General features: G+C 38.9%; 1 protein-coding gene across 1 annotated transcript; it reads left to right on the top strand.

Annotated features, from left to right (window-relative positions):
• On the top strand, nucleotides 1-23,723 carry GALR1 (galanin receptor 1). The gene is made up of 3 exons (XM_063129801.1): nucleotides 1-711; nucleotides 18,385-18,450; nucleotides 23,406-23,723. Exons 1-3 carry the CDS (start codon nucleotides 1-3, stop codon nucleotides 23,721-23,723), a joined length of 1,095 nt encoding a protein of 364 aa, XP_062985871.1.
• The last annotated feature ends 3,459 nt before the right edge of the window (nucleotides 23,724-27,182 follow it).

The following is a 27,182-nucleotide window of genomic DNA, read 5'->3' as shown; positions in this document are numbered from 1 at the left end:
ATGGACACAGAAGCACTGGCCACCGCCATGAACCAGACATGGGAGCTGCTGTCCTGGCTGGACTCCAATACCTCCAGGTCATCCCTGGAGCATCACCCGAAGGAAAAGAAGGCCAACTTCCTCTTTGAAATTGGCGTTGAAAACTTCATCACGTTGATTGCCTTTGGCCTCATTTTCACGCTGGGAGTGCTGGGAAACTCGCTGGTCATCACGGTGCTTGCCAGGAGCAAGCCTGGCAAGCCCCGCAGCACCACCAACATTTTTGTCCTTAACTTGAGCATTGCCGACTTGGCCTACTTGCTCTTCTGTATCCCTTTCCAGTCTACAGTGTACATGTTGCCCAGCTGGGTGCTGGGCACGTTCATCTGCAAGTTTATCCACTACTTCTTCACTGTCTCAATGTTGGTCAGCATCTTCACCCTTTCAGCAATGTCTGTGGACCGCTACGTGGCCATTGTGCATTCCCGGCGCTCCTCATCCCTGCGGGTGTCCCGTAATGCACTTATAGGGGTAGGGGTCATCTGGCTGCTCTCCATTGCCATGGCCTCACCTGTGGCTCACCATCAGCGCATCGTCCACCAGAACATCATTAACCAGACTTTCTGCTGGGAAGTGTGGCCCAATCTTCAGTACAAGAAAGTGTATGTGATCTGCACCTTTGTTTTCGGGTACCTGCTACCTCTGCTGCTGATCTCCTTTTGTTATACTAAGGTAAGTGCAAGTTAATAAGCTATGGAAGAGTTACCACATAAGTGTGTGAGACAACTACTCCCATGTATATGGGAAAGGGATACAACTCTAGAGGACGATGTTTTATACTATACGGTTACAGAGTATTGTAGACATATGCAGGATATATCTTACCTATAGGCAATGCTTTCTCTTTCTTTGCCTTTATATGGTATTATTTATTTATTGCATTTCTATACCACCTAATAGCCAAAGCTCTCTGGGTGGTTCACAAAAATTAAATGTACCTTATATGTATGCAGCATACAAATATGAACAGGCTGTGAGTGTTTGCAATGAATATTTCATCTTACTAATTATAGTGAACATTTTCTGTGTTGGGTATAGGTATAATTGCCCAATATTCAACCTGCACTAAAATGTTTTAGTTACTTTTGCAAGGATTTTGCTGAGGATGCAGCAGCTCAGATGTATAGAAATTTAATGAAGTTATATATGGGGTAATTTGGGGAGGGCTTAGCTGAAAAGCATCTGAAAGTTTTACACAAATTGAAATACAAAATATGAGGGGACAGATTCAAGGGGTTTAACTATGACTGTTGATCTAGAGTTCTCTTAATGACAGTGCAAACTTCATAGTTTATGTACTAGAGGTATAACACAGCGGTTGCAACAAGAATAGTTTTCCATTCCATTCATGCCATGTTGTTTACAACTTTCTCAAAGCATAGTTATACATGTTCCTTCTATAGCTATTTAAAAGATGGGACAATGCTTCCATGGTCTAGTTGTGCTTCTTACCATGTGGCTAAATATCTTAATCCAGATTACTTTGCAAGCAGCAATAGGTTGTATCTGTGTGAATGCTATTTCATATGACCATCTCTCACAGAAATGACTGGGTGTCTGACAGTGTGTGAATCACCTGCTGTAGGATAGAAGGTAGATGTTTCCTGAAATCTGTCCCTGCACCAGAACTGATTTCCAGGTAATGGTTGCACAGATAACATCCCAAAGGGAGATCTGTGAATAGGCTTTACTGTATTTAATAGATGGGGATAGACTGAGTGCAGTCCATCAGTGTTTATATCAATGGGGGTCTTTCCACTCTCTTCAGTGGAATATGGACTGTGCTCCCAGTGCTGCATCAGAGCTATCAATGGAAGCTCTGCTATTGACTTCAGTGACTCAGGCTAGGAAGCAGTCAGTGATGAAGACCTCATCTTGACTATCTGATTGAGAAGAGAGAATTAATGGAGATGCTAGGAGGTTGAAGGACTGAACCATTGCATTTAAAACTCAGCACACCCTTTCATCTGACTGAAGATCCACTTTCTGTACTTTCATTGTTTGCACCCTTAATTCCAGGACAATTTATACAGTTACTTTTGCTGAAATTTAAATTGTGTTGCAGCAGGCTGGAATATAAGTTGGCTTAATATGTCCTGTAAATAATTTCACCTCTCAAAATCTGTAATTAATTCTTATTAACAGCCAAAGCTTCACTGAAGTCCATATTGTAAAGAATAATGAATTTCAGACCTGGTTCCTTAATTAGAAAGATTGTTTGAAATTAACTGTTACATTTTGTCTTTAGCCCAGAATCTCTGAACTTCCAAGTCTTCCAGTACAAAGAAATATTTGAATATAATATGCATGTGCTGATATACTAATTATATTAAGCAGAAAAGAAATATCAGCTTTCAGTTTTCACAATGCCTAAAAAATAAAAACATGAGAAATGTTTCAATTTTTAATAGCAAAAGTAGTAGGATGCAGTAATTATTAGTACAGTGGAAACTATGAATAGTTTGGATAGATTCCACACTGCTGGTCCCACCTCCAATGTTTTGCAGCAGCTAATGCATAGGCTATCTGTATCCAGACATTCACACCAATGTGTGAACATTCAGGATGCATGACTAGTGTTGCGCAGGATGTTGGTGGATATTGACTGCAGTGCAGTCTGCTGCTCTCTTCTCCTCACATAGATTTCTACCCAGGAGCCTTATTCAAGAGTTCTACATCTGAGTATAGTAAACATGTGAGGAGGAAAATGTAAGCTCCATCCGATGAGTGTTTTACTGCATGCTCGTTACTGGGCACTCACGGATTACTCACATGACATTGTCTGCCTCTCGTGCATCTTCCGCCCCTTCTGGCCGTTGTTGCACAGCAAAAAAAACCTGATAAAGTTCTGTTGCTGCTCTCTCCTAAATTCCCAGATGGTGCTATTACTTCCTGTTTTCAGGAAGCGATGTCGGAGCAGTGGCAGAAGAAGCGCTGGGAGCTGTGCGTTTGAACTAGATGTGATGGGGCTCTGTACTAGCCACGTCTCCTCCTCATACATTTTCCTAGCATTCTGGCTCATGTGGAGAGATTCCATAGATACAGGAGCCTCTCCCCTCCAGAAAGTCACCCTCCATGAGTACAATGTGATGGCAACACGTGAGGAGAGAGCAGAGCTAGCATGCTTCCCCTCTTCACATGTTTCCTATGATCAGATATAGGGTTGTGGAGAATTCCTAAATGGAGCTAAGAGTATTCTGTAACCTATTTCTGATCTTGGTCACATCTTCGTATGGTGCAACATTCTGTACCAATTTGTATTCTAATCATGTACTCAGTTAAACAGTTGCCAGTAAAGCATTTCATTATGTGAAACCTATTGTGGGGATTGTGGAAGGAGGGGAAGTCCCACATATACTTTTAAGTACTGGAAGGCAGCAGTGAAGGGAGGTGGTGAATCTGTTAAAATGTATGTTTGCTGACTGAATAGCTGTCACCCAGGTTGCTGATGACAGCAAGGAAAACTATCCAGGCAGTAATGGTGTGCTTGCACAGTGGTAAATGAGCCCCTCCTTTGCCTTTACTGCCACCTGCCATGTCTTAAATGTGTGATGTGCAGAAATTAACTCCTTCAATCACCATAGAATGGATACTAGCAGTTTTGTCTTGCAAACCACTGCACTGGCAACCACTGTTTATTTAAATTTACTGTATCCCCAAAGGTTCAGAATGGGCAACAACATTACAAGTAATCATAGAAGATGTGCAGCAGAATCTTATGGGCTTATTAGCTATTCAAAGTTACCACTAAAAACAACCTCTTGCTCTCAACTCATCATCCAAATACTTGTCCAAGTACAAAAGTTTTACAGAAGATATGTCGAACAGCTTCTGTATCATTTTTAGATATGTTTGCACTGCCTACATTACTAAAGCATAATGGGTTGCAATGCTCCAGTGTAGTGGTTGTTATCCCTATTCTAACTTTAATTGGTAGCACAAGATAACATAGATTTGGGCCTTACTTATAAATGCCTGTAACATAGCTGTGCAATTAAGCCCATGAGATTCTTTTACTAGTCACAAATATTTTTCTACTAGTTTTGGCTGCACTGATGTTTCTCTCTTGAGGTGCTCCTAGCACTAGCAGTTAGAAGGCACTGTGCAGCTGTTCCACCTTTTTCTCCCTAATGAATTGTGCATAATAATAATAATAATAATAATAATAATAATAATAATAATAATAATAATTTCTTACCCGCCTCCCCATTCTGATCGAAGCAGAAAACAGCAGTAAGTATAAAATACATAAAACACTGATTAAAAACATAGTATACATTGTTAAAACATCCTAAAAAACATCCTAAAGCATCCTAAAATTCCACTGGATAGGCCTGCCAGAAGAGATCAGACTTTATAGCTTTCTTAAAATGCTAAAAAAAAAAAAACCTTTTAAGTTGATGAATCTCCTCCAGCAGGCCATTCCACAGTCCGGGAGCAGCAGAAGAGAAGGTCCTCTGGGTAATACCTGTCAGCCTAGTTTTGGCAGGCTGAAGGAAATTATTCCCAGAGGACCTGAGTGTGCGGAGTGGATTGTATGGGAGAAGGTGATCCCGCAGGTAGCCTGGACCCAAACCATGTAGGGCTAAAGAAGAAAGATGGAGGAAGCAGTACAAAACATGGGAGGGGCATAAGTAGAAGACAATGACATCTGAACACCTATAAATCTCTCTGAATGAGGCAGGGCAATGGCACCATAAAATTCTTGTTTAGAAGCAGTCTTGGACATTTGTGGCTTAACAGAAAACCCCCACCAACTCTAACTTTTGCTTTTCTGCTTGAATACATTGGGTTTCTTTCTACTTGCCACAACCAGCCAGATGAATGGCTAATTACTATACTAATAGTAATTCATTTACAGTAAGTGATAACAAATTTAGTGGTTACAAAAATGTAAAAAAAATCCACTGTTAATAGTTTTTTTAATCATGAAAACAATCCAAGCAGCAGTAAAACAATCAAAACATATAGAAAATAACATGTTTTATTTAAATATATAACAGAAAAAGGAAACTATATTTTCAGTCATGTTCCAAGCCATATAGGCAAGAAAGAATTAATTTGGGTTTATCTAATTCTCACCTTCGTATATAGATGGAGTGCCTCAGCATGAAATGGGCATCTTCAGCTATACTCACCCTGTAAATATACTCTTTTCTGATTATATGGAATCTGTTAAAATCAACCACCACCCATTACTCTAATTTACAAAGAAAAACATTCCATATGTTAACCACTACCTCAGTTAAACTGAATGGCCAATAATTTTTCTTACCTTTCTTGTAATTCACCACCAATATTTTTACCCTATAATTTTAATGGGATCAAAAAGTTGACTACTTAAGGTATCCACCAGACCAAATTGGGGTTTTTATATATATATATATATATATATATATATATATATATATATAGGTTGAGAGGAGAGCCATCATTGCTGGGACTTTGGGACAAATTAAGTAATTAGCCCCCTTGCTCTTCTTTTCTGTAAGAAATATTTGCAAACTATTTGCAAGCCTGCTATAGGGATCCACATCTCTGAGCATCATCAGATGAACTTTTTATTGAACGCTCCTTACTGAATACTCAGATTTTCATGGGTCCTATTCATGACATAGTTCACCTCCCACATGCCTCCCACCCTTTCTAACCTTCTTCCCATGATAAAAAAAGACCCCAGTAAGTTCGAATTATTTTTAGAGTCAGAACTTGCTGTGTGCAGGAGAAGTGGTGTGATGAAAATGGCCCACTGAATGGGCCACATGCAAGTTGTTTACTTCCTCTTTCCTCTCTCTGAGAAAGAGGAAGTATTGAGCAACAAAAGCAAGGGCGGAGAAGCATCGGTAAGGAAGTGTAATTTCCTCCTGTCTGATGGAGCGCTACTATATCTGCAGACAAAACATTAAAGTGTTCTGATAGCTAAGGGTTATGAATATTTCTGCTATTGTAAAATATTACATTGTAAATTATTATTAACACTATTATTATTATTAGACATTTTCAAAGCATCTTATTCTGCATGCTGCCTGGGAGATGTTGCTGAAGTACGATGTCTTTTTGGCTCCTAAGAAGAGCAATTGCTGTTTCATAAAGCTGCTTTCCACTAGAAATACAATAGAAGCAAAAGTGAGCTCTTTATGTGTTAGGTTTTTCTGAGGTATTTTACTTGTCAGTATTTTTAAGAGCATTTTCTAAGGGCATTTTCATACAAAAGGCATTTTTTTCTATTTGTAGCAGGTAATAATTATGCTTGTAGATTCTTCAACTTGTTTCATAGGCTGTAGCTTCATTAGCAATTAGAGTATGGGAAAACTCCATTTAAATTAATGTATCAATAAAGTTTATTGAAGTTATCCTATAATTAATAATTGGTTTACTAAAAAGCATACAATGGAGGCAAGTGTACAAATTCATTACACTTCAAATCATGGCTTTTCACAGAAATGTTTTTATATCAGAGTTTCTTTAAATCATTCTGTTAGATATGGTAATGTCAGGATATCCAATAATGACAACAGAATTTTTCTTTCCATTCTAGTTAATACTGTCCACTACTACTATTTTAGTCTATGGTAACATGGACACAGTACCTTCTGCAAATGCATTGGGGAACTTTTAGGTTGCCGCCCACACACCACCATGGGAAGCTACTCCAGTGTCTCAGGGGAACTTCCAAAACAATGTGCAATAGGGCACAGGGAGGTTGTAGCCTGGGGAAAAAATGTGACTCCCTTGTGGGCTAACAGAAGTGCATCTTTGGATTCACTCCTGTATTTATTTTTATTAGTATGTATGACTTTATCCTTCTGCTGTAAAACTGTAGACCACAAGAACAGAGCTTAAACTGTTCATCTAAATCAACATCATTTGGGAGCATCCAATTTCACACTTTTCTAAAGATTTTTTCTATTCTACTCATTAGTGAATAGAATCCACCAGAGGAAGAAATCATCCTTTCCAGGTGACATCAAAAGTGCATGAAGGTTGAAATGTAATTGTAAAATTCACCTTCTTGTACAGTTCCTGGTCAAGTTAAAAAGTGCATTCATTTGAAACTATTTTAATTCATGGACAAGAAGGAATAATACCATACTTGGAAGCTAAATTATGCTTAAGCTTCTTATATTATTTTTTATATATTAATGTCTTACCAATGCAGAAGACTTAGCATCAGAAATGTGAATGAGCAAAAGTAGAGGTTATATTTGTTATGTGAATAAGTATTCCTGAAGATGCCACCCCCTCCAAAAAAAAGTGTTACAATCAAACTGATACGAAAGGACAATATTATAAAAAAGTTTACTAAATATTTATCTTGCGAAAATATAAATTAGGGGCATGATTTCATCATAAATACATAGAAACAACTATTGATCATTTGTTCATTACATATTGTACTTTCCCCATCTATTTAACATAAAATGATACTTTTGCATTGATATTTATACCAAGGATAACTGATCCCAAATTCTAATTGGTAATTCTGCATTTTTCCATCTATGGCTATTTTCCCAGGACTTAGCAAGGAGAAGTTTTGTATGGTTTAAATATAAATATATAGACCTGTTTTTTGACTAACAGTAAGGATAATATATTTATATTATTCAGGAATGAATATGGTCTATGAATAATTAATTGCAAGATGTCATTAATGTTCCTTCAGTATTTTTCTCTTTCTTACACCTCACCATGTGTGGGGGAAAAATCACCTATACTTTCTTGACTTCTTTTCTCTAGTTTATATATTTATATATTTGAACATTCTGAATAATGTAGGTTTCACAATTGCATTACAAACCCAGGGCTCATCTTCACCAAGCAGGATATTCCACTATGAAAACGGTATATAAAAGGCAGGAGCCACACTACTGCTTCACAGCAGTATTGAAATGCATTGACAACTGTTGGGGCTCATTGACACATACCATATATCACTTTCATATGTTATATCCTACTTAGTGTAGATGCGTCATGGGCCCCAACAGTTGTCAGTGCACTTCAGTACCGCTATAAAGCAGTAGTGTGGCTCCTGCCTTTTATATACCGTTTTCATAGTGGAATATCCTGCTTGGTGTAGATGAGCCCCCAATTGAAACAAGACTACCTTTAAATCTCATAGGTAGGATCTACCGGAGCTTCCTTTAATGGAAGAACTTTCTCTGTTAGAGGAAGGTACTTCTTCTGATGGAAGTAGCTCTTCCTCCATTAGAAGAAGCTCCTCTGGATGAATGTATAAAAACACCTTAAGGAAATATCAGCTGCAGATGCCCCAAAGATTTTTTTTAATTCTTGTTTTATTCCTCATTCCAAAATAGAAAAGCTTACTAGAAGAGGCAGTAGGAGGATACAAATGGGGATTGTCTGCAATGTTGTGTTATACCAGTTTGTGGTATAAAGAGGGATGCATCAATGGCTAGATCTACCCTACCCTGTGCCTGCTTACCCTACCCTGTGCCTGTTTGCATTCTCTTCCCCTCCTTATTGTTTCATTATGATTTTATTAGAATGTAAGCCTATGCGGCAGAGTCTTGCTATTTACTGTTTTACTCTGTACAGCACCATGTACATTGATGGTGCTATATAAATTAATAATAATAATAATAATAATAATAATAATAATAATAATCTATACTACTGCTTTATAGCAGTATTGAAGTGCACTGATAACTGTTGGGCCACAATCCACATTCCATATACCACTTTCATAGTGTTATATCCTGCTTTTTATTCCACATTGGTAATGATTTGACACATGGATCCTGTTCAGACAACTCACTAAACCATGGTAGTTATGCGTTTTGAGCTAAATATTATGGCTTAGAGTGTCATGTGAACCATTACTTACCATGTTGCGTGAACCATTCCTAGCCATGGTGGTTACATAACTATGGTTCAAACATGCTCACTAACCATTTGCTGCAAAAGGGTTAGTGGCTGAACCATGGCTTACCATGTCGTCTGAACAGGCCCGAAGTGTAGATCTGGCCTATATTTCTTAGCTGGCTGGGGAATGCTGTAAGTTTTGGGACTTTTTCTCTGTCTAAACATGCATAGGAATGTGCCCCTAAAAGCTCATGAAAACATATGATCAATAACAGGCATTCATTCTCTTTGCTTTCAGGAAAGGATAAAAGTATTGATACATAAGATGTACATACAAACTGGCATCAATTAGGGCTATGCATGGACCTCCCGATTTGTTTCAGATTGATTTGGACCCAGTCTGCCTCACCCCGAATCCAAATTGAGATTCAGATGTCTGAATTATGCGGATTTTTAATTTTCTCATAGTTGTGCATTGGAAAACATAAATGCCTATACTGTTTTTATTTTTCAAGATAGAAACATGAAAGTTGGTGACCTTCCAGATGCCCTGGAGGTGCTCATGTGTGCCAAATTTCAGACACATCTGTGCAGTGGTTTTCCTGTAATGCACTGCTAAAATGTGATTTTTCAAGGAACCAATTAAAGCAGCCACTTAAAGCAAAGAGTGATTTGAGAAGGTGTGTATTCATTCAAGCTCACACTATCCCTTCAAGTGCAAATCTCCCCTACTTTTCTTTTGTTTGTTCTGAAGCTGACACATCCTCAGGCTCTTCCCATTCAGAGAGAAATAAGGAAAGTAGGCAGCCTACAATACACACATTATCTGGCTGGGAGCAATGTGCCTCAGAAATTGAGTCAAAGCAAAGCCAGAAACACAAACAGCTCTGCAAGGTGGGACAGGACAGATCATACCTGCGGGATCGCCTTCTCCCATACAATCCTTCCTGCACACTCAGGTCCTCTGGAAAGGATTTACTCCAGTCAGCCACAACTAGCCTGACAACAGTTACCGAGAGGACCGTTTCTTCTTCTGCCCCCAGACTGTGGAATGGCCTGCCAGAGGAAATTTGTCACCTTAACAGTCTTTCCAAGTTTAAGACAGCCATAAAGACTAGTCTCTTCTGGCAGGCTTACCCAGATGAATTTTAAACCTAAGAATTTTAATATGTTGTGATTGTTATTTTAATATTGTATTGGTTTTATATGCTCCTTGATCCAGAGGGAGAGACTGGTAATATATTATTATTGTTGTTGTTGTTGTTGTTTTAGAGAAGTGTGCAGGTGCTCAGGCAGGCAGAGAGGCAAGAAGGCAGCTATGCGGGTGGATACAGAGAGGCTGGTAGAAAACAAACAAACCAGCCCTGCGAGGCAGGCATAGAGGGGGAGGCAGCAGGCACCTATGTCCATGGAACACTGGGAGCAAGTATGCCATTGGCTTGTGGGGTTGACCCACACAACCCATCTACATCTCCCAGGCAGAGAGGCAGGCTGGCCTGGAGAGGCTGGCAGAAAGCAAACAAACCGGCCCTGCAAGGTGGGCACAGTGGTTCAAAACATAGACAGTGAGAGATATTTCGGCAACCCCTTAATAGGAGCCTAGGAGGAGTATTGTTTAAAGGTCCATCTTATTGCACTGTAAGCAGCACAGCCAATAATAATAATGATGATGATCTCCTCTGTGAGTTCTGTGGTGTTTAGTCTCTCAGTGTCTTCTACTTTGTGTGTGTGTGTGTGTGTGTGTGTGTCTGCTGTGTGTTGTGCACAAACAGTACACAAAATAAAGCACGCTTTTATAAAATTCCATAAAAAAACAACAACGGTTGAACTGATCTGCTTCAAACTTGGTACAGCTGAAACCCTACCGATGACCTACCATGGTGCTAATTTTCATGTCTTTATCTGTAATTCTATTTCCTCCCTGAAATGAGGTTTGAGTTTGAACTTTAAAAATTCCCCCCAAAACAAGGGATGAACCAATATGCTTCAACCTTGGAATGCCTAAAGCCCTACTTAAGAGCTATCGCATTGCTAAAGGCGTTGGACTCGATGGCCTTTTAGGCCCCTTCCAACTCTACTATACTATGATTCTATGATCTCTATCTTTAAAAATGTCACCGTATTTTTAAAATAATTAATTTCAAAACCTCAAAATTTTAAAAATTCCTAGAAATCAGGGAATGAACCAATGTGCTTCAAACTTGGCAGGACTGAAGCCCTACTGAAGCCCTATCATGGTGCCAATTTTCATGTTCATCTGTGCTTGGAAAAAGGTCTGAATCAATCCAAATCAATCCAAATTGATTCGGATCATGCCGATTCGCTTCGGACTGATTTGGACCTGTTTCGATTCGATTCAGAACTGTTACAAAGCCCTCCAAATCACCCCAATTTTCCTTGGATTTGGGATTCAGATCTGAAGTGATGCACAGCCCTAGCATCAATGATACCTTTACCAGAATGTCTTTCCTCCTGGCCAAAATAGAATGCTTTTAAAACATCAAAATCTAGCTTGAGAACAAAGAGTAAATTGATGTTGGTGAGCTTTAAGGTCTAGAAAAATAACTCTGTAATGGTACTAAGAGCTTTTCTACATGAGGCATTTATTGTGCATTCAGCATTCACTACTCATGGTTGTTTATGGGCTCTTTAGATTATATCGTGACCCTCCGGTTTTGCTTCTGTTTGTAAACAGCACTTTCAGTGATTTTTTTTTAAGAGCAGGGAATATGGGACGTTATTTCTCACTGGGGAAAAAAAGCACTGTTTCTAATTGTGTATTTATGGTATTCTGCTACACCATAGTGCCACTTAGAGGTTATGTAGTGGAAAAGCAGGAAAGGAGATGCTCTTCATGTAGTGCTCAGATCTCAATTCTTGGACAACTTCATGTACAAAAGCCCTTTAGAAGTTACTTTGAAGTACTGTTCCCTAATTTTCCTTATTGACAACCCATTCACTACATCAGTATAATTTTAGTAAGGCAGTTTGATAAATGTAATGAAGTATTAGTCTGTCCCAAACTGGCAACTGCCATGTTCCCCTGGGGTAGTAATAGCTTCTAATCTGAACTAGTTTATCTCTCTCCCCTCATTGCCTACTCACTTTCACTTAAGTGTTCTCTGCTTGTGGAGGGAATTGGTCATAGATCTAGTGATAAACTACCCGAAACCTTTACAGTAGGCTACAGATGGAATGGATGAGTCTGCTGGGCTGGTTCAAGACATTTGCTGAGTGGGGAAAACAGGAAACAGCACCTCCTCCCCTGGTCCATGTGCATAGTATCCAAGGTTGGCCAATTTATTTCTGCGCCAGAGGCAGAAAATACAATAAAGCAAAAACAAAATTATTTGTTGTCCTTTAATGATATTTGAAACCAACTGCTTGAAGTCAGCCACCCACTCTGTCTGATAGTAGGGATTGCCTAATAAAATGCATTAAGATACTGCCTATTTTTGTAGTTTAAAATTTATTCAAACCTCTTTTGGTCTCTGAGTTGTTCTTAAACTCTAATCTTGCAAGGGAATTTTCCAGTCTGAACGTGTAGGGAAAATCTTAGAAGGAGCTTTGATTTAAGTTAGTCATATAGCTATTTCAGAGGTTGTATTGCTTATGTGAATTTCCAGAAATATTGTTTCTGACATCTTGTGATAAGAAGTACCATTACAGACAATACTAGTGAGAACACAGTCTATAAAATGCTAGAAATAAATAAATAAATAAAAGTAATAAATGGGTAGATCAGTCATAATATTAGTAGTCTCTCCCTATATCTAGTCTGTTAGTTAGATGAAGAGAAAATTTCACCAACTTCTCCATATATACAAATGACACCTGCTGAAATTCCCTTTTCAATACAATTGTTAAAGATACTGGAGCCCTGCCTTCCTTTTCATGTGATCACCTTATAAATATATTCAATAAACAAAAAACCTATGGTTTACAAAACAATGTTAAAGGCTCTACAGTTTTCAACCAAACTCCAAAAAGCAGGGAAATTGGGAGTTAAGGCTCACAAGCCTTTAACGTCACATCCTCCCTAAGGAGGCAGAAAGTGCCAGTGAAATTCTCATTCTCCCAAAGCAGATATAAACCATGAAGACAGGATGGAGAATAGGATATGCAGAGGTGACTGTGGGGTTGTGGAAAACTGATGACGAACAACTTAGGGCCACCTACTTCTCTTTTTTTGTTTAGAGCAGCCCTTCCCCAACCTAGTGCCCTCCAAAGGTGTTGGACTACAACTCCCATCATTGCAAGTCAGTATGTCCCATGGTCAGGAAAGCTGGGACAGCAGGATAGGGAACACTGTTCTATATTCTTACCAAATACAGGGACTGCGCAATATTTTTTCCTCACACACATCTTGTATAGAGCAGCACGATTGATAAAAGAAGGGGCACTATTTGTTGGAGATGTAGAACCAGAGCAAGGGCTGGCACTTTCAGCTTTTGGTAAATACCCTGCCCTTCAAAGAACCAATGTTTTTTCTTAAAATGTGTTCATACAAAATATATTGTTCACTCCCCACAATCCCTCCACAATACATCATCTCATCAGAGTGACAGAGGAACAGAAAAGGATTAGTTTGGGTGTCTTGAACTCCTTTCAGATGAGATTAGTTTGCAATCCTATACCACTTGGGGGTAGCCCTAGTAAAATCAGTGGCACTGGCTTCTAAGAAGACATGTATAGGATCCAAGTATAAACCATCCTTCTCTAGCCTGGTGCTCTCCAGATGTGCTGCGCTGCAACTCCCATGTTATGGTGAGGACAAAAATCATTTTCATCAATAGTTTTTAAAATAATCCTTCCTTACACATGAATCTATTAGGTGGTAGCTCTGCCTTTGATCTCACACTGCTGAACACGTAAGAAAAATCCTCTGCCGTCACAGCATTCTTGATCACTGTCCATGCTGACAGAGACTTTTATGAGTTGAATGCCAAAACATCTAGAGATCTACATTTTGCCTGCCCTTGCTCTAGAACAGCATTCCCCAATCAGTTTTCCAAAACCCCACAGTCACCTCTGCATATGATAGCCTGCTGCCCTCCACATGTTTGAGAGTACAAGTCGCAGCATTCCTGATCATGGGACATACTGACTTGCAATGATGGGAGTTGTAGTCTAACACCTTTGGAGGGCACCAGGTTGTGGAAGGGCTGCTCTAAACAAAAAAAAGAAAAGTAGGTGACTCTAAGTTGTTCGTCATCAGTTTTCCACAACCCCACAGTCACCTCTGCATATCCTATTCTCCATCCTGTCCTCATGGTTTATATCTGCTTTGGGAGAATGAGAATTTCACTGGCACTTTCTGCCTCCTTAGGGAGGATGTGACGTTAAAGCCTTGTGAGCCATAACTCCCAATTTCCCTGCTTTTTGGAGTTTGGTTGAAAACTGTAGAGCCTTTAACGTTGTTTTGTAAACCGTAGGTTTTTTGTTTATTGAATTTCATGGCTTTGTGTAACGGATGACCACACAGGAAAGAAGCCATATAAATGTATGGGATGTGGGGAAAGCTTCAGCTGTAGTGGGACCTTGAGTAGACATCAAAGAACCCACACAGGGGAGAAAAAAAATTTTTTTTAAAGTAATTTTGCAATTTACACTATTTAAAAAATTTAAATTATTACACTATAGTGTAATTATTTTAAAAATTACACTAAAATTTATAGTTTTTACTATATTGACATTAAAGAATCCAGTTAAACCAAGGATCAGAGTATCTAGCATTTTTCATATAACTGCTTGATAACCCACATATCACATAACTTCCAGATGAAAGGCATCACCAAATGTTGCTTCCTTGCTCGTATTTTCTTGCTATGTCAATAAGTGGAGATCATTGTTAACAACACGTTTAGGTATTTATTGCAGAGCTTTGGCTATGGGGTGGTACATCAATGTAATAAATAAATACACCCAGGCTATGGGGCAGTATATAAATGTAATTCCTTATGCCCCCCCTTCCTGGCTTTCCTTCAGCCTACACTACCTCACAGGGTCATTGTGAGGATAAAATGAAGAGGAGGATGAAGAGGACTACATGCCCTGGACTACTGCAACTACTGAGGGGCATTGAATTCTATGATTCTGTGAATCTAAGTCTACAGCAACTGGAGGGTGCCAGGTTGTAGCAAAAACTAGGTCCCTTAACCATTTCTCTGGTGTGAAGTAATGTTTTGGGTGTAAGATTCATAGATGTACGGTACATTTTAGAAAACATTTTCCTTTCATACAAACATAAAGTAGCAGATTTAGCTTATAAGAAGCAGGTACACAGAGAAGGGAAAATATTTTCTATGTATAACCAAAACCATTCACCTTCCTTCACACCAAAACATTCACCTTCCTTCACACCAGATATTTTTTAAAGAGACCTATATGTGTATTCAAATTCAAAATACACACACACACACACACAAATCTATAAAAGAAAGCTTAAAATGTAGTTCAGCACCTTTTAAAGAAACACACACTACCTGAAGAAGCTTAAACTCATGGCAGATAGGCCAGGGTTAACCTCCTTTCATTCCTAGTCTCAACTCAATATTTCTTTCCATAAAATTTAAACTTTATAAGAGGCTTGGGTGAGGAGCTGCCACCCCAAAGGAAAGTTTGCCATATATTCTTTACTTTGAATTAAGAAGGATGCACCAGCACTTCAAACTCAAACACACACACACACCCTCCCTCCCTCTTCACAATCACAGACACACAACAAAGTCTATCCCTCTATCAAACCCCTACCTGAGCCAGCCAGGTTTTGTTCTTCCTTGGAGGCCAGGGAATGGCCTCCCTCCAAGCAAGGCAGATAATTTCTCTCTCCCTACCAGGCCTCCACAGCACTGTGGGGAAGGAGAGAGCCCTTGGCTCAACTGCAGAAGGAAATGGCTCCTAGATGAGCCAGGCGGCCATCTTATTTCCAACATTCCAGTCTATCTGAGACAGGAGGAAGGGGGAGATCGACACTACTGAGCATGCTCCTGCTCTATCGGGCCTTCCATTCACTTTAATGGGGCAAAGAAATATATTAATTAAAAATCAACGGAAGCGAAATTTGAAAAAAGAAAAGCCATTCCACCAACTAGAAGGATAGGGGGATAAGATCCCACCACTGGTTTGAAGGGTAAGGGTCCCAATTCAGAGCTTTTATTGAGCAAAAAAATCGTCGCCACCCGGAAGCAGGTCTGTGTCAGTTTGAAGCAGAGAGGCTTTTCCCACTTTGGTACTTTGAACTGCCATCCTGCCCTCAATATTTCACCAATCTTCTTGAAATGCGCAGGGTATGTAAAACCAGCAATTCTTTCTGGCAGGTCTCCGTTTCACAAAGATTGGTGAAACATTTTCCATTTTATGAACGTCAGAATGACCCACCCCCAATTTTGGCCTTAACATGGTGGAATGCTCTTTTCACTGATCGCCTATAACACAGGGAAACACTCCCGTGTTTCCCTGTAATCACTTCTTACAATAGGTCAGAAAACAACACACTCCTCAAAGAATCCAACTAAAGGGCCAGATTATTTTTTCCATTGATAAAATCATTTTCTATAGTTTAAATTAAGGAAGACATTGTGATTCCTTTACTGCATTTTTAAAATGAGCATAATGTTATGCATTTTTGTGTGCTGGATATTGAAGCACGTTTACCTCAATTGATCCCCCCTCCTTTCCCCCCATTTGGGCCACATTATTATCAATCAGTCCCGTACATAATGAGTTATTTGTTTAAAGAGGAACAGAGAGCTCAGTCTTTGAGGGATTGTATTTGTGCTAGTTTAGTCTGGCTGCTATGTCTCACACCTGTCTTTAATTGCTGTTTTCACATTTCTGAGATATTGCGTTCATACTGCTCCCAGAATGAAATGATTATTTATAAGTCAATCTAATCAAAACGTGATATTTTAAAACATAGTCATAAATTATTCTGATTGAAAAATCCTAACAACCTAGTATTTAATATATTTATGTAGTAAATAAATCAGATACCTAATAAGTACCTAATTCAACATATACCTCTCTAACCAGAACTAAGACCCCTTAAGTTCTGTGGGGCTTACTTTTAGGTATGTGGATATAGGACTGCAGCCCTAAAGTTTGAATCTTTAGGTTCCAATTGTGGTCATGATACAGAATTTATTTAAGAAAATATTGAAAGTAATGTCAAAATTAAGATAGACATTTGATAAATTTATCTTTTGTTTAAAAGGAAAATCAAATACTAATAAGGATGTCAACTGGCTAACATAATAGACTTTATGTATTTTCATGTTTCTTGCCATTCAATCACAGGAAATATAAGAAATGCTCTTGTATGGCATTGGCTCCTTACTGTGGCCATAATGTGTGTTGACTACTCAACACTATGGGCCTTGCTAGACCTACCTGATAATCCATGTGGGAGGAGGGGCCAGCCCGCGCTACGAGTAGCACGGGCTCTCCCCCCAGTCTACACGTCAGGTGCAACGGGCTGCAGGAAGGACCCGTCGCGTCCACCATTTTTAAATTTTAAAGGGCTGGTTGTGCAGGAGCGCACCATCGACCGGTAAGTGGTGTTTTTTTTAAAGGGTTCCCCCCATCTCCAGTCCCCCCCCCCGTGATCTCCGCTTTTCCCACCCTGGCCAAGATTCCCCCCCATCTCCAGTTCCCCCCCCGCAATCTCCCCACCCCCAATCTCTCCCCCTGCCCTGATGGGCCCAGTGCTCCTGTGGAGTGCTGCGCTCCGTCTGGCGCTTTCCCCAGCTACTCGCAAGTAATTGCGGTAGCCAGGAAAAGCAGCAGACTGGTCTACATGCCTGTGTTCTCAGGCTCAGGCCGAGACCATGGGAAAAACCGGGCCACAAGTGGTGCCGGTTATCCCGGGCCAAGGGAGGGTTACCCCTGCCTGAGCCCGGGACCCCCTGTGCGTCATCCGGATGCACAGGGGCGAGCCCAGGGCTCGCACCGGGCTAACTCATTGTCTAGCAACGGCCTAAGTTTCAATTCTAAGAGTCCTATTGAACTCAGTTTAAAAAAAAAATCTGAGTAGATATGTCTGTTAGAAAGTTATCTCTCACCATAGCCAGCTGCCATCAGTAATGCTTGGAAACTATCAACCTATGTGATTGGAATAATCCATCAGGTGAGTACCAATCATATGTTAGAGCTGATGTGTGTAGCCATTGTCATGGGGCATCATTCCTAGCAGCTTTCATATGGCAGCTGTAATGGTAAGAACTGACCTACAGCGTGTGCTGTATTTGCTTAATTAACTCCAATTTGGAATACAGTGATTTAGAAGAGTCAATAGATGTTGCTTCCAAAGAACAGAATTTAGAATTTGCCTCTAATATGCCTCATAGTACGCTGTCCACTCATTTAAGGCAAAGTAATACACTTATCAGTTTAGAACTTGTTATTATGAAATGTATTTGCTATTTCTTCTTTATGCAATGAATGCAAATGTGTGCATGCTTTTAATAAGACTTTGAATTTTACAAATAAAATAAAGTGAAGGGTGCAAATTTATCTTTTCAGGTCCTCAGTCATCTACATAAAAAGCTGAAAAACATATCAAAGAAGTCGGAAGCATCGAAGAAGAAGGTAAATAGTTTTTCTTATTCCAAAATCTATTTTAGGGCAGTACCTTTAATAGGCCAATGAAAATGTCACAAACAGCGTGCAAGCTTTCAGGTTTTTCAGATTTCTTCATCAGGTTAAATGGTAAATAAAGCAAGGGCCATAGAGTCTCACTCTTAAGATGAAATGTATGCCCTGCTACTTGCTGTGATTTCCAGTTGCACCTAGGATTGTCTCTAGGAAAGCTGGGATGAAGAAACAAACATGCAATGATTCATCTGCCTTGTTTTCAAAATATAAAGTCTAGCTGTTACCTGGATCTGTCTCCATTCTTAGGCAAAATACACAGGTTACTTGGTAGATACAAAACAGAAAGAGAGAGAAACTGGACAGCTAGAGTTAACTTTAGATGGTGTACTAGATAAAATGATGTCACCGTACAATAAGATAAAATACGATATTGTGCAGCAGTGGGTGTTAAATCACACAGATTTATTGTGTCTTAGCAAATTGCCATTATACACAAGCACAGAATAAAATACTATGCAATTTAAAACTCCACCGACAAACCATTAAGAGTTGAATAGTTTTCCATACAGCTTTTAGACTTCGTGGCACATATTTATAGAACATTGACAAGAAATTTAGAAGTTCTAAAAGATACATACTTCTCAGCATCAAACAATAGGAAACAAGCCTGAGCAAGGGATGGCCTTCCCTTGAACGATCTCAACAACAGATGAATGTATTTGGTTCTGAGAGCATTATAAATAGAGCATTCTAGCAGTACATGAATAGTATCTTCAATTGATACAGAATTGCAACTGCATACTCTATCCTTCTTAGGAACCCCCTTGTGCCAACCCATCCAAACTTCAGATCATTGTAGTTGCACATTGCACAAAATAAAAAAAATAAAAAAATCAAAGTTTGGATTTGCAGACAAGTCATTATAGTGCAATCTTATATCTACTGAGGATAAGTTCTATTGAGTTAACTGAAATTTGCTTTCAGCTAAGTATGCATCTATGTACCTATGGCTGCAGTTTTACCCACTTACCTGGTACTAAGCTAAATTGAACTTAATAGGACTTACTTCTGAGTAGACATGCATAAAATCAGTCCATTTAGACTCCAAGCTTGGTGAAATCGTGTTTAAACCCTTTATGTGACAGACTGCATTTTTTAGGTGATACAGCACAATACGTTATAATTTTAGCTACAATCAACATCATGTAAGCATGTAAGCAGATATACGTCAAGGCCAGCCAGGACCCTTTCGTTAATAATGAAACTTTATTCTTATTTCCATTCTTTATGCCATAAAGGGTGACATTTATGAAGGCATGTTAGTAAATGCCAAAATCGTATCTGATGATACAGGAGTAGTTTATGATATGTACCAACCAGCACATTTTAGGAACCGTCAAATCTTTTTACCAATAAATATTGGCATTTTTCCAAATGAGAGATATTAAGAATTACAGAAAAAGTAATTGCTCTTCAGATGTCCCCACTACACATTATGCATTTTTTTTAAAAAAAAGCCAATGCCAGTATCAGTGATTTTGACTATTTTAACAAATCAATGCCAATCAATAATCATACAATCAAATAATATTTTACGGAATTCATAAAATATTTGTGCTATCCTGCTTAAAAGCAGAAGTGGCCTCCTTGTTTCCTGTTCCTTAGCCAGAGATCTGGGAGAGGCACCATGCAATGAGAGAGAGGCACTCGGAGCACCACAGCCTTTTGCAGGACAGAAACTATTTCATCAGTTCTTTTCAAAGTACTCTGCCATTTTGTTTCCTCTGTTTGACTCTTCACTCTCATATGTCACTTTCTGATATTGGACTGTTCTTTGTTTATTTGCTGAATATGTGCACAAAGAATAAAATAATAATAATCAAGGATCAAGAGACACAAAAAACCCAAGGGAAAAGTTTGAACATTTATGCATGAGCAGATCAGGTTCTGGGTAGATTTTGTAAATGCTAGTTTTAATGACAGGCACTTTCTTGCAGATAAATACTTTTCTGGATAGGTACCTTGCAGTACAATCCTATGCATGTGAAATTTAATGGGATTTAGTCACAAGTAAGTGTGTATAGGATCACAACCATAATCTTGTATTTGAAACAGTTGGTTTGAGGCATATAGCAATGAATAAAAATACTCTTAAGTAAGCATCCAATGATGCTGTTCCAAGTGGTAGGTTAACATGCCTACTCATAAGATCTATTAATGAATAAATGTCACAGCCTGACAAGAGGCAGATTGGTAAGAAAGTTTTTATTTATGGTGCATAAACAATACAAATAAAATATTTGAAATGCATTCCATGTTCGCTGAAATTTCATGTACTTTCATTTTTTGAAGGAAAATCCTTAAGAGTGATTACATTAAACAAACAAGAACAGCCTTGTAGTGTTTCCTTGGTTGCAAATTATACCAATAACATTATAAAGAGTTCCAGATATAATGGAATAAGACATTGCAAGGGATTTTCAGGCTATTATGCACAATTACTCCTGCCAATGTAACCATCTGTCTTATGTATGATAGATTTTAAGAGGCAGTGATCAAATTCTGCCATCAGTTACATCCAGTGTTGCTTGTGTCTAACATATAAGCTCATAGTTTTTAAACTAACAGGGCAAATGAAGCATGCTTAGATATTAATTTGTTATATAATTAAATATGACAGGAACTATATTGTGTTTCAGCTAGATTCATGGGGAGAAAGAGCTGTTCATTATTAGAAGATAATACAACAACCCCCCTTTTTTTCCTCCTCATTGTCATATATATTTTCAATCATAGTCTTTTAGATTAGGATTAATTTTATTTCTTATGTGATTATTATACTGGCAAACTAAGGACAATCCAGATAGCCTAGAATTTGTTTTAAGGACTGATTGCTATGCCTCATGACATAAAAGGAGACAATATCTTTCATTACCTTATTCCATCCTGAAACCAATCTGGGCATATATTTGTGCACAATAAGGCCTACTTTTTGATCAACTCTTAAGACATAGTGAATTCATTGTATCTTTTGAATGACCACGGTCTGATCCCAGTATCAGAGGAAAAAGGCTACAATACATCATGTCAATTTTTCAAGTTCAAGACACTTTTACACCAGTGCTCTAAAGCAGTGGTTCCCAATTAGCTAAGTACTGCGGACCCCTTGTTTTTAAAATGCCAAGCCATGGACCCACTACTTTTGAAAAAATTGTTATCTCTATGGTAGTTACCTGTGCGAAGCAATTTTTTGGAGAAAATAAGGGGTAGCCCCTAATAAGCAAAGGATTTTAGGTATACTAAAAAACAGACCGACCGTAAAATTTGTGATATTTGTGATATTATCACGCAAAAATGACAATGATTTAGTTAGGAATATAAAGACGAATTTAATTTTACTAATGTCTAGTTTACAACTGAAAAAAATATGACATGTCTAGCAGCTACTAAAGCTAAATGTGATGGGAGAAATCATGCCTCTTTTTGTCCCGAACAATCCATTCCATATCCGTTTCAATATTTCCTACTTTTAATCTCAAATCTGGATCAACATCGAGCCGATTTCTATGCTTGTTCTTCATATAACAAAATGTCGAAAATGTTTGTTCACAAAGATATGTGGAACAAAAGGGAACTAGATGTCTCAAAGCTTTTTCACCTAACTTCTTATAATCAGGAAAAACCGTCACCCAGAATTGGACCAGTCTATATTCTTTGAAAAATGATTTCAATGAACTATCACAAATCACGTCAACAAGTGCAACTTGCTCTTCTGCAGATAGAGTTGTTAGTTGTACATCACCATATTCAAAAGGATTCCTTATCCATGAGTTTTCAGGATTAGGTGCAGGGAAGTAATCTCTGAAGCTAGTGGCAGGAATTCCTACTTCTGGTAGGAATTCGTTGTCAGTGGACTCCAGAAACGAATGGTGAATGTTTGAATGGTGCCACAGACTCCCTGGGTGGGTTACACGGGCCCCCTGGGGTCCACAGACCACCAATTGGGAACCACTGCTCCAGTTCCTTCAGCCCTTACTTGATGACATAGCTCAAACTGAGGATTTGTATATGAGCTATAGGCTCCACCCATTCCTGGTTCTCAGTCCGGTCTTTATCCAGGCAAATACTTGTATGTACTTCCCCTCCTTCCATGTAAAATGGCACATAGCTAGCCAGGAACATTGTTAGAAGCCCTGAAGCTCCTGCCTGACTTGCCATCTCCTCTATCCTGTGGTTGATGGTGGCAGGTCTAAGAGCAAGAGAAGAACCTAGGTGACTGGCATAGCAACCTTTGATCCTCTGGCTGAGTCCAAAAGCTCCTCAGGATCATTGGGGTTATTGTAATCTGCTGGGGGTGGGGGCACGGTTGGCCTTCACTTGAGAAAGGGCAAAGCTCCTGCCTTAGGTGGCAGAGCAGGAAGAGGGCCCACTGCCACTACCACCTTCAGTGAGTGAACCAGAGAGCCCTGCCAGCCACTCTCCTGCTCTGGCATTTGAAAGAGCAGGGCTGGCAGAGCTCTCTAGAGCAGCCACCTGACCTCTGTTTCACTCTGAGGGGATCCTCAGAGAACAGGTGACTGGTCTCGGCCACCCATCCTCTGTCTCATGCTGAGGTGAGGGTGGGCGGACTCTCTAGAGAGCCACATTGGCCAAGGAAGCTCTTCAGAAAGCCAGTCAGGCCGAAATGCCTGGCTCTGAGAGGGTCCTTTCTCTGAGTCAGGCATTGTGGAAGGGCTGCCCTAAGAGATCACCTGAACAATTTATTAAAATTATGCAAGACATTGCTCAGTATATTTGAATAGCATATCTGAGAATTTATTGTGCTTTGGCACATTCTTTCTTATTTCTATTGCTTTTGATGTGGACTGGTAATGCTTGTCAAGCCTACATTGTGGGGCAGGTTGTTGGCTTGTTAATAAATAATCTATGCTTTACCCTTTCTATCTTAGACAGCACAAACGGTCCTAGTGGTCGTAGTGGTTTTTGGGATATCCTGGCTGCCGCATCATATTGTACACCTCTGGGCTGAATTTGGAGACTTCCCCCTGACTCAAGCCTCATTTCTCTTCAGAGTGGCAGCACATTGCTTGGCTTATAGCAATTCTTCTGTGAATCCTATTATATATGCATTCCTCTCTGAGAATTTTAGGAAGTCCTATAAGCAAGTATTCAAATGCCAGATCGGTAACAGCTCTCCTCTGAATGAAGTCAAAGAAAATAAGAGTAATATTGACACACCACCATCTACTAATTCTACACATGTGTGAACAACAACAACAAATGTCTTTATCTGCAATGCTGGGTTATCACATGAATGGACTTGTTTAAAAAATAAAAGCACAAGAGCTCCCAAACTGAGCAAGTATTTCAAGGTGTACATTGATAATTGGTATTCAGATTATTGAAGTACTGTTTGTAATAACAGCTGGTGAAAATGAGTAACTTTAATATAAGAAAAATCTGGATTCAAATGAAAGACATGCTAATATCTTTATTCTGGAAGGATTTTCAGATGAAAAAGACCGTAGGTTTTTGTTTTTGTTTTAATTGTGCTATAAAAGTAAATCTTGTGTGTAATTTGCCTGATATACATTTAGAAGGAGAGGTGTATATTTTTTTTACTGATTATATAATATTTTCCCTCTTATAAATCGCTAAGCCATTTATTTTGAATAATTATAATTTTGTCAGGAAATGGGATACAAATTAAATCATAGGCACTTAATGGATAGAATTGGAATATGCCTCAAAGATTTGTTGTCCAGACCATGCAATGGCCCCATGTAATTAATAACACAATCGCTGCTGTTTTATGGAACTTCTTACCATGTCCTGCTCTGCACGATAAATAAGATCAGGTTGATGGCTTTGCTTTCTGTGCATGCAAACCTGTAGGGGATTCCCCTGTGGATGGATATTGAAAGAATGTCATGCAGATGGGATTTATAGACCTGTTTCCAAATCTGTAATGTGCACACCAACAATGAAATTCAGACACTTAGTGCTCTGGCTCTGTGTTGTAAGGGATAAGCAAATGAGTATCTACATTTTGATACTTTATTTGTTACTATATCAAAGTAGAGCGCACAGTGATATTTTTCAGAACACCCATTCAAACACAGCTTTATCTAAATTCTTAGATTTTAGGGAAAGTAATTTCAAATTAAATATGGATTTGGATCATTTTCTTTCTGCTATCTGGAAAACATGGAATCTTATGTAGTTCCATGCACAGAAGAGAATTGGTTTACTAAAAACATCTAACTTTTGCTTTGAGTTCAAGCCATCCATTTATTTGTTTTATTTCCAGAGTTGATACCAAAAATTATTTCTTCTTTATGTCCTCGAGCTGTATAATGAAGATACAAAACACACTAGATGGCTTTGGATTATTAGTTGTAATTGTGATTGTAAAGCCATCACAGGCCAAGGTGATTTATTTTATTTTTTCAGTATACTGCGTGAGGGTCAAACTAGACATGACATTTTCATTTACCTGGACATAGCTGGTTATTCCAGGTGAAATAAATATGTGTAGGTCAGAGCCTGTAGCACTCTCCCCATTTATGTTCATTCTACCCAGAATGAATGTCTCAAAAATATGAAATCCCCAGGATAATCAATCTCCATTCAAGGAGGGGATTGCCACAGATTTCCATGGAAAATCTGTCCAGTCTCTTGATTACAGTTTGTTCAAGGAATGCTGCTAATTTACAATAGGTCACTGGAACTACAAACCCTACTTTGTTTCACTCAGTCTCCCTGTTAGGTTTGCCCTTAGTTTTCCTTCTGTGTCAGGAGGGATTTGACTCCTGCATGAATTATTGTGGGGAGGGCATTTAATGAAATCCATAGGCCACACATGCTGCCTTACCCCCAAATTTTAGCCAAATTATGCCCACTCCAGTTAGCCTTCCAAACAACCCATACTGCATGGTTTATTTTTATTTATTTATTTATTACATTTTTACACCTCCCAATAGCTGAAGCTCTCTGGGCTGTTCACAAGAGATTGAGAAAACTCAACCCTAAAGTCAGTTTTTAGTTAATCTCATTGACAGCTGACTTCATTTGGCATTTACCAACCATTCCCAATTGCAAATATATTTGAAGTCACAGGACACATCCCTGTCCATTTCATGATGGGCCAGAGAAGAGGAAGCAATCATTGACCCTATTCAGTGAAATGGTAAAACATGGTGGTTAAGCATTTTGAGCTAACCATTATGGCTTAGCATGTCATGTGAACCATGATGACGACTTATTATTATTATTATTATTATTATTATTATTATTATTATATCCTACCTTCTGTCCAATGCTGGGCCTCAAGGCAGCATCACAAAATTTAAAACATATATATTTACTTAGCATGTTGTGTGAACCATTCCTAACCATGGAATAACCATGGTTTAAACACTGTCACTAACCATTTGCTGCAAAAGGATTAGCTGCCTAACCATGGCTTAGCATGTTGTCTGAACAGGCCCACGGTCAAGTGAAAGATCCTATAGAAACCTGATACTTTCAGATCATGAGTTTTTTTAAAAAATAATAATCTAGATTTTCTCAAGTTGTGCAAAAATCAGGTCAATCTTGTGGTGTTGAGGAGCTGAGTGAGCAGCCTTGCTCTCCATTTACTTATATTTGCAGGTGCTGTTTCTCCATTCTCATCCACTGTCCTGCTGCAACTGTTCTGAATGTAATGCACAAAATATTCCAAAAGATGTGGAGCATTGGTGATGGAATGACAGGTTCAAAGGCTCGAAATACAGGTGCCCCACTGCTAGACAGCAGGGGCAGTACTGGAAGGTGAACATATTCCAAATCAGCCTTAGTATTTGCACATTAATTTCATGCACTTTACTTATACACAAATCTTAAGACATTTTCGCAGTTTCTTGGGCAGCATTATATATATTGTCTCCTCTTTTTTGTGTATGAAAAACTCTCTCATTGTCACCAGTTCATTGATGCTTTATGTTGTTCGCCCATGTAGAAAATTAATAGTCTAAATGAAATTTTGCAATTCACAGTATGTTTTACAAGTTTCTGAGCAATGAATGAAGAAGCATGAATGTCATTTTTAATTGTTTTCACACTTTTATCAACTAAGCCCAGCACAATCACAAAACAAGAAAGGTTATAAAAGATGTGAAGCTTTTAACTGAAGTGAACAACTGACAATATTGAATGAAGTTCAAACAAAACTGGTTGGAATTTGAACAGACAGATGGATTTTCTGCAGAAAACTGCTGATTGGTGCCAAGAAAGTAGATGTGAAACAGAAATCCACCTTCAATTTTTGCACAGCCGTGATATTTTGGTTAGTCAAAGGACCATTGACTCTCCCATGCATTTATCCATTAATAAGTGAACATGGCATTCTTGAGAAAGATCAATAGCTTATTCTGTGGACCAGTTCAGAAGCTTTTGTACTGATTTTGAATTTGTGTTAACTATTAATGATAACATTTCCCCTTGAGCTTGGAAAGGTGTTCATCACTACTTTTAATGAATTAATGAATCAATAAAGCAGGGGTTGGCAACACATCCCCCCCAACCTACGGTAGCTTCTAGTGCAGCCCCTCTGCCAAAATTCATTGGCATGGCAGCAGCAAAAATAATAATAATCATGGTTTGCAGTTGAATTTCACTTGCAAGCCATGATGGAGGCTTAAAAGAGACAAATTTAACTTGAAAACAAGCTACATCTATCCCCTTTA

Source organism: Elgaria multicarinata, chromosome 7, assembly GCF_023053635.1.
Source record: "Elgaria multicarinata webbii isolate HBS135686 ecotype San Diego chromosome 7, rElgMul1.1.pri, whole genome shotgun sequence".
Taxonomy (NCBI): domain Eukaryota; kingdom Metazoa; phylum Chordata; class Lepidosauria; order Squamata; family Anguidae; genus Elgaria; species Elgaria multicarinata.
This window is presented reverse-complemented; position numbering and strand designations above follow the sequence as displayed.

Excerpts from the sequence above, each read along its gene's own strand:
- GALR1 (XM_063129801.1), top strand. The coding sequence starts at position 1 with ATGGACACAGAAGCACTGGCCACCGCCATGAACCAGACATGGGAGCTG. Across the intron at positions 712-18,384 it reads TCTCCTTTTGTTATACTAAG|GTCCTCAGTCATCTACATAA; the intron begins GTAAGTGCAAGT and ends TTATCTTTTCAG. Across the intron at positions 18,451-23,405 it reads CGGAAGCATCGAAGAAGAAG|ACAGCACAAACGGTCCTAGT; the intron begins GTAAATAGTTTT and ends TTTCTATCTTAG.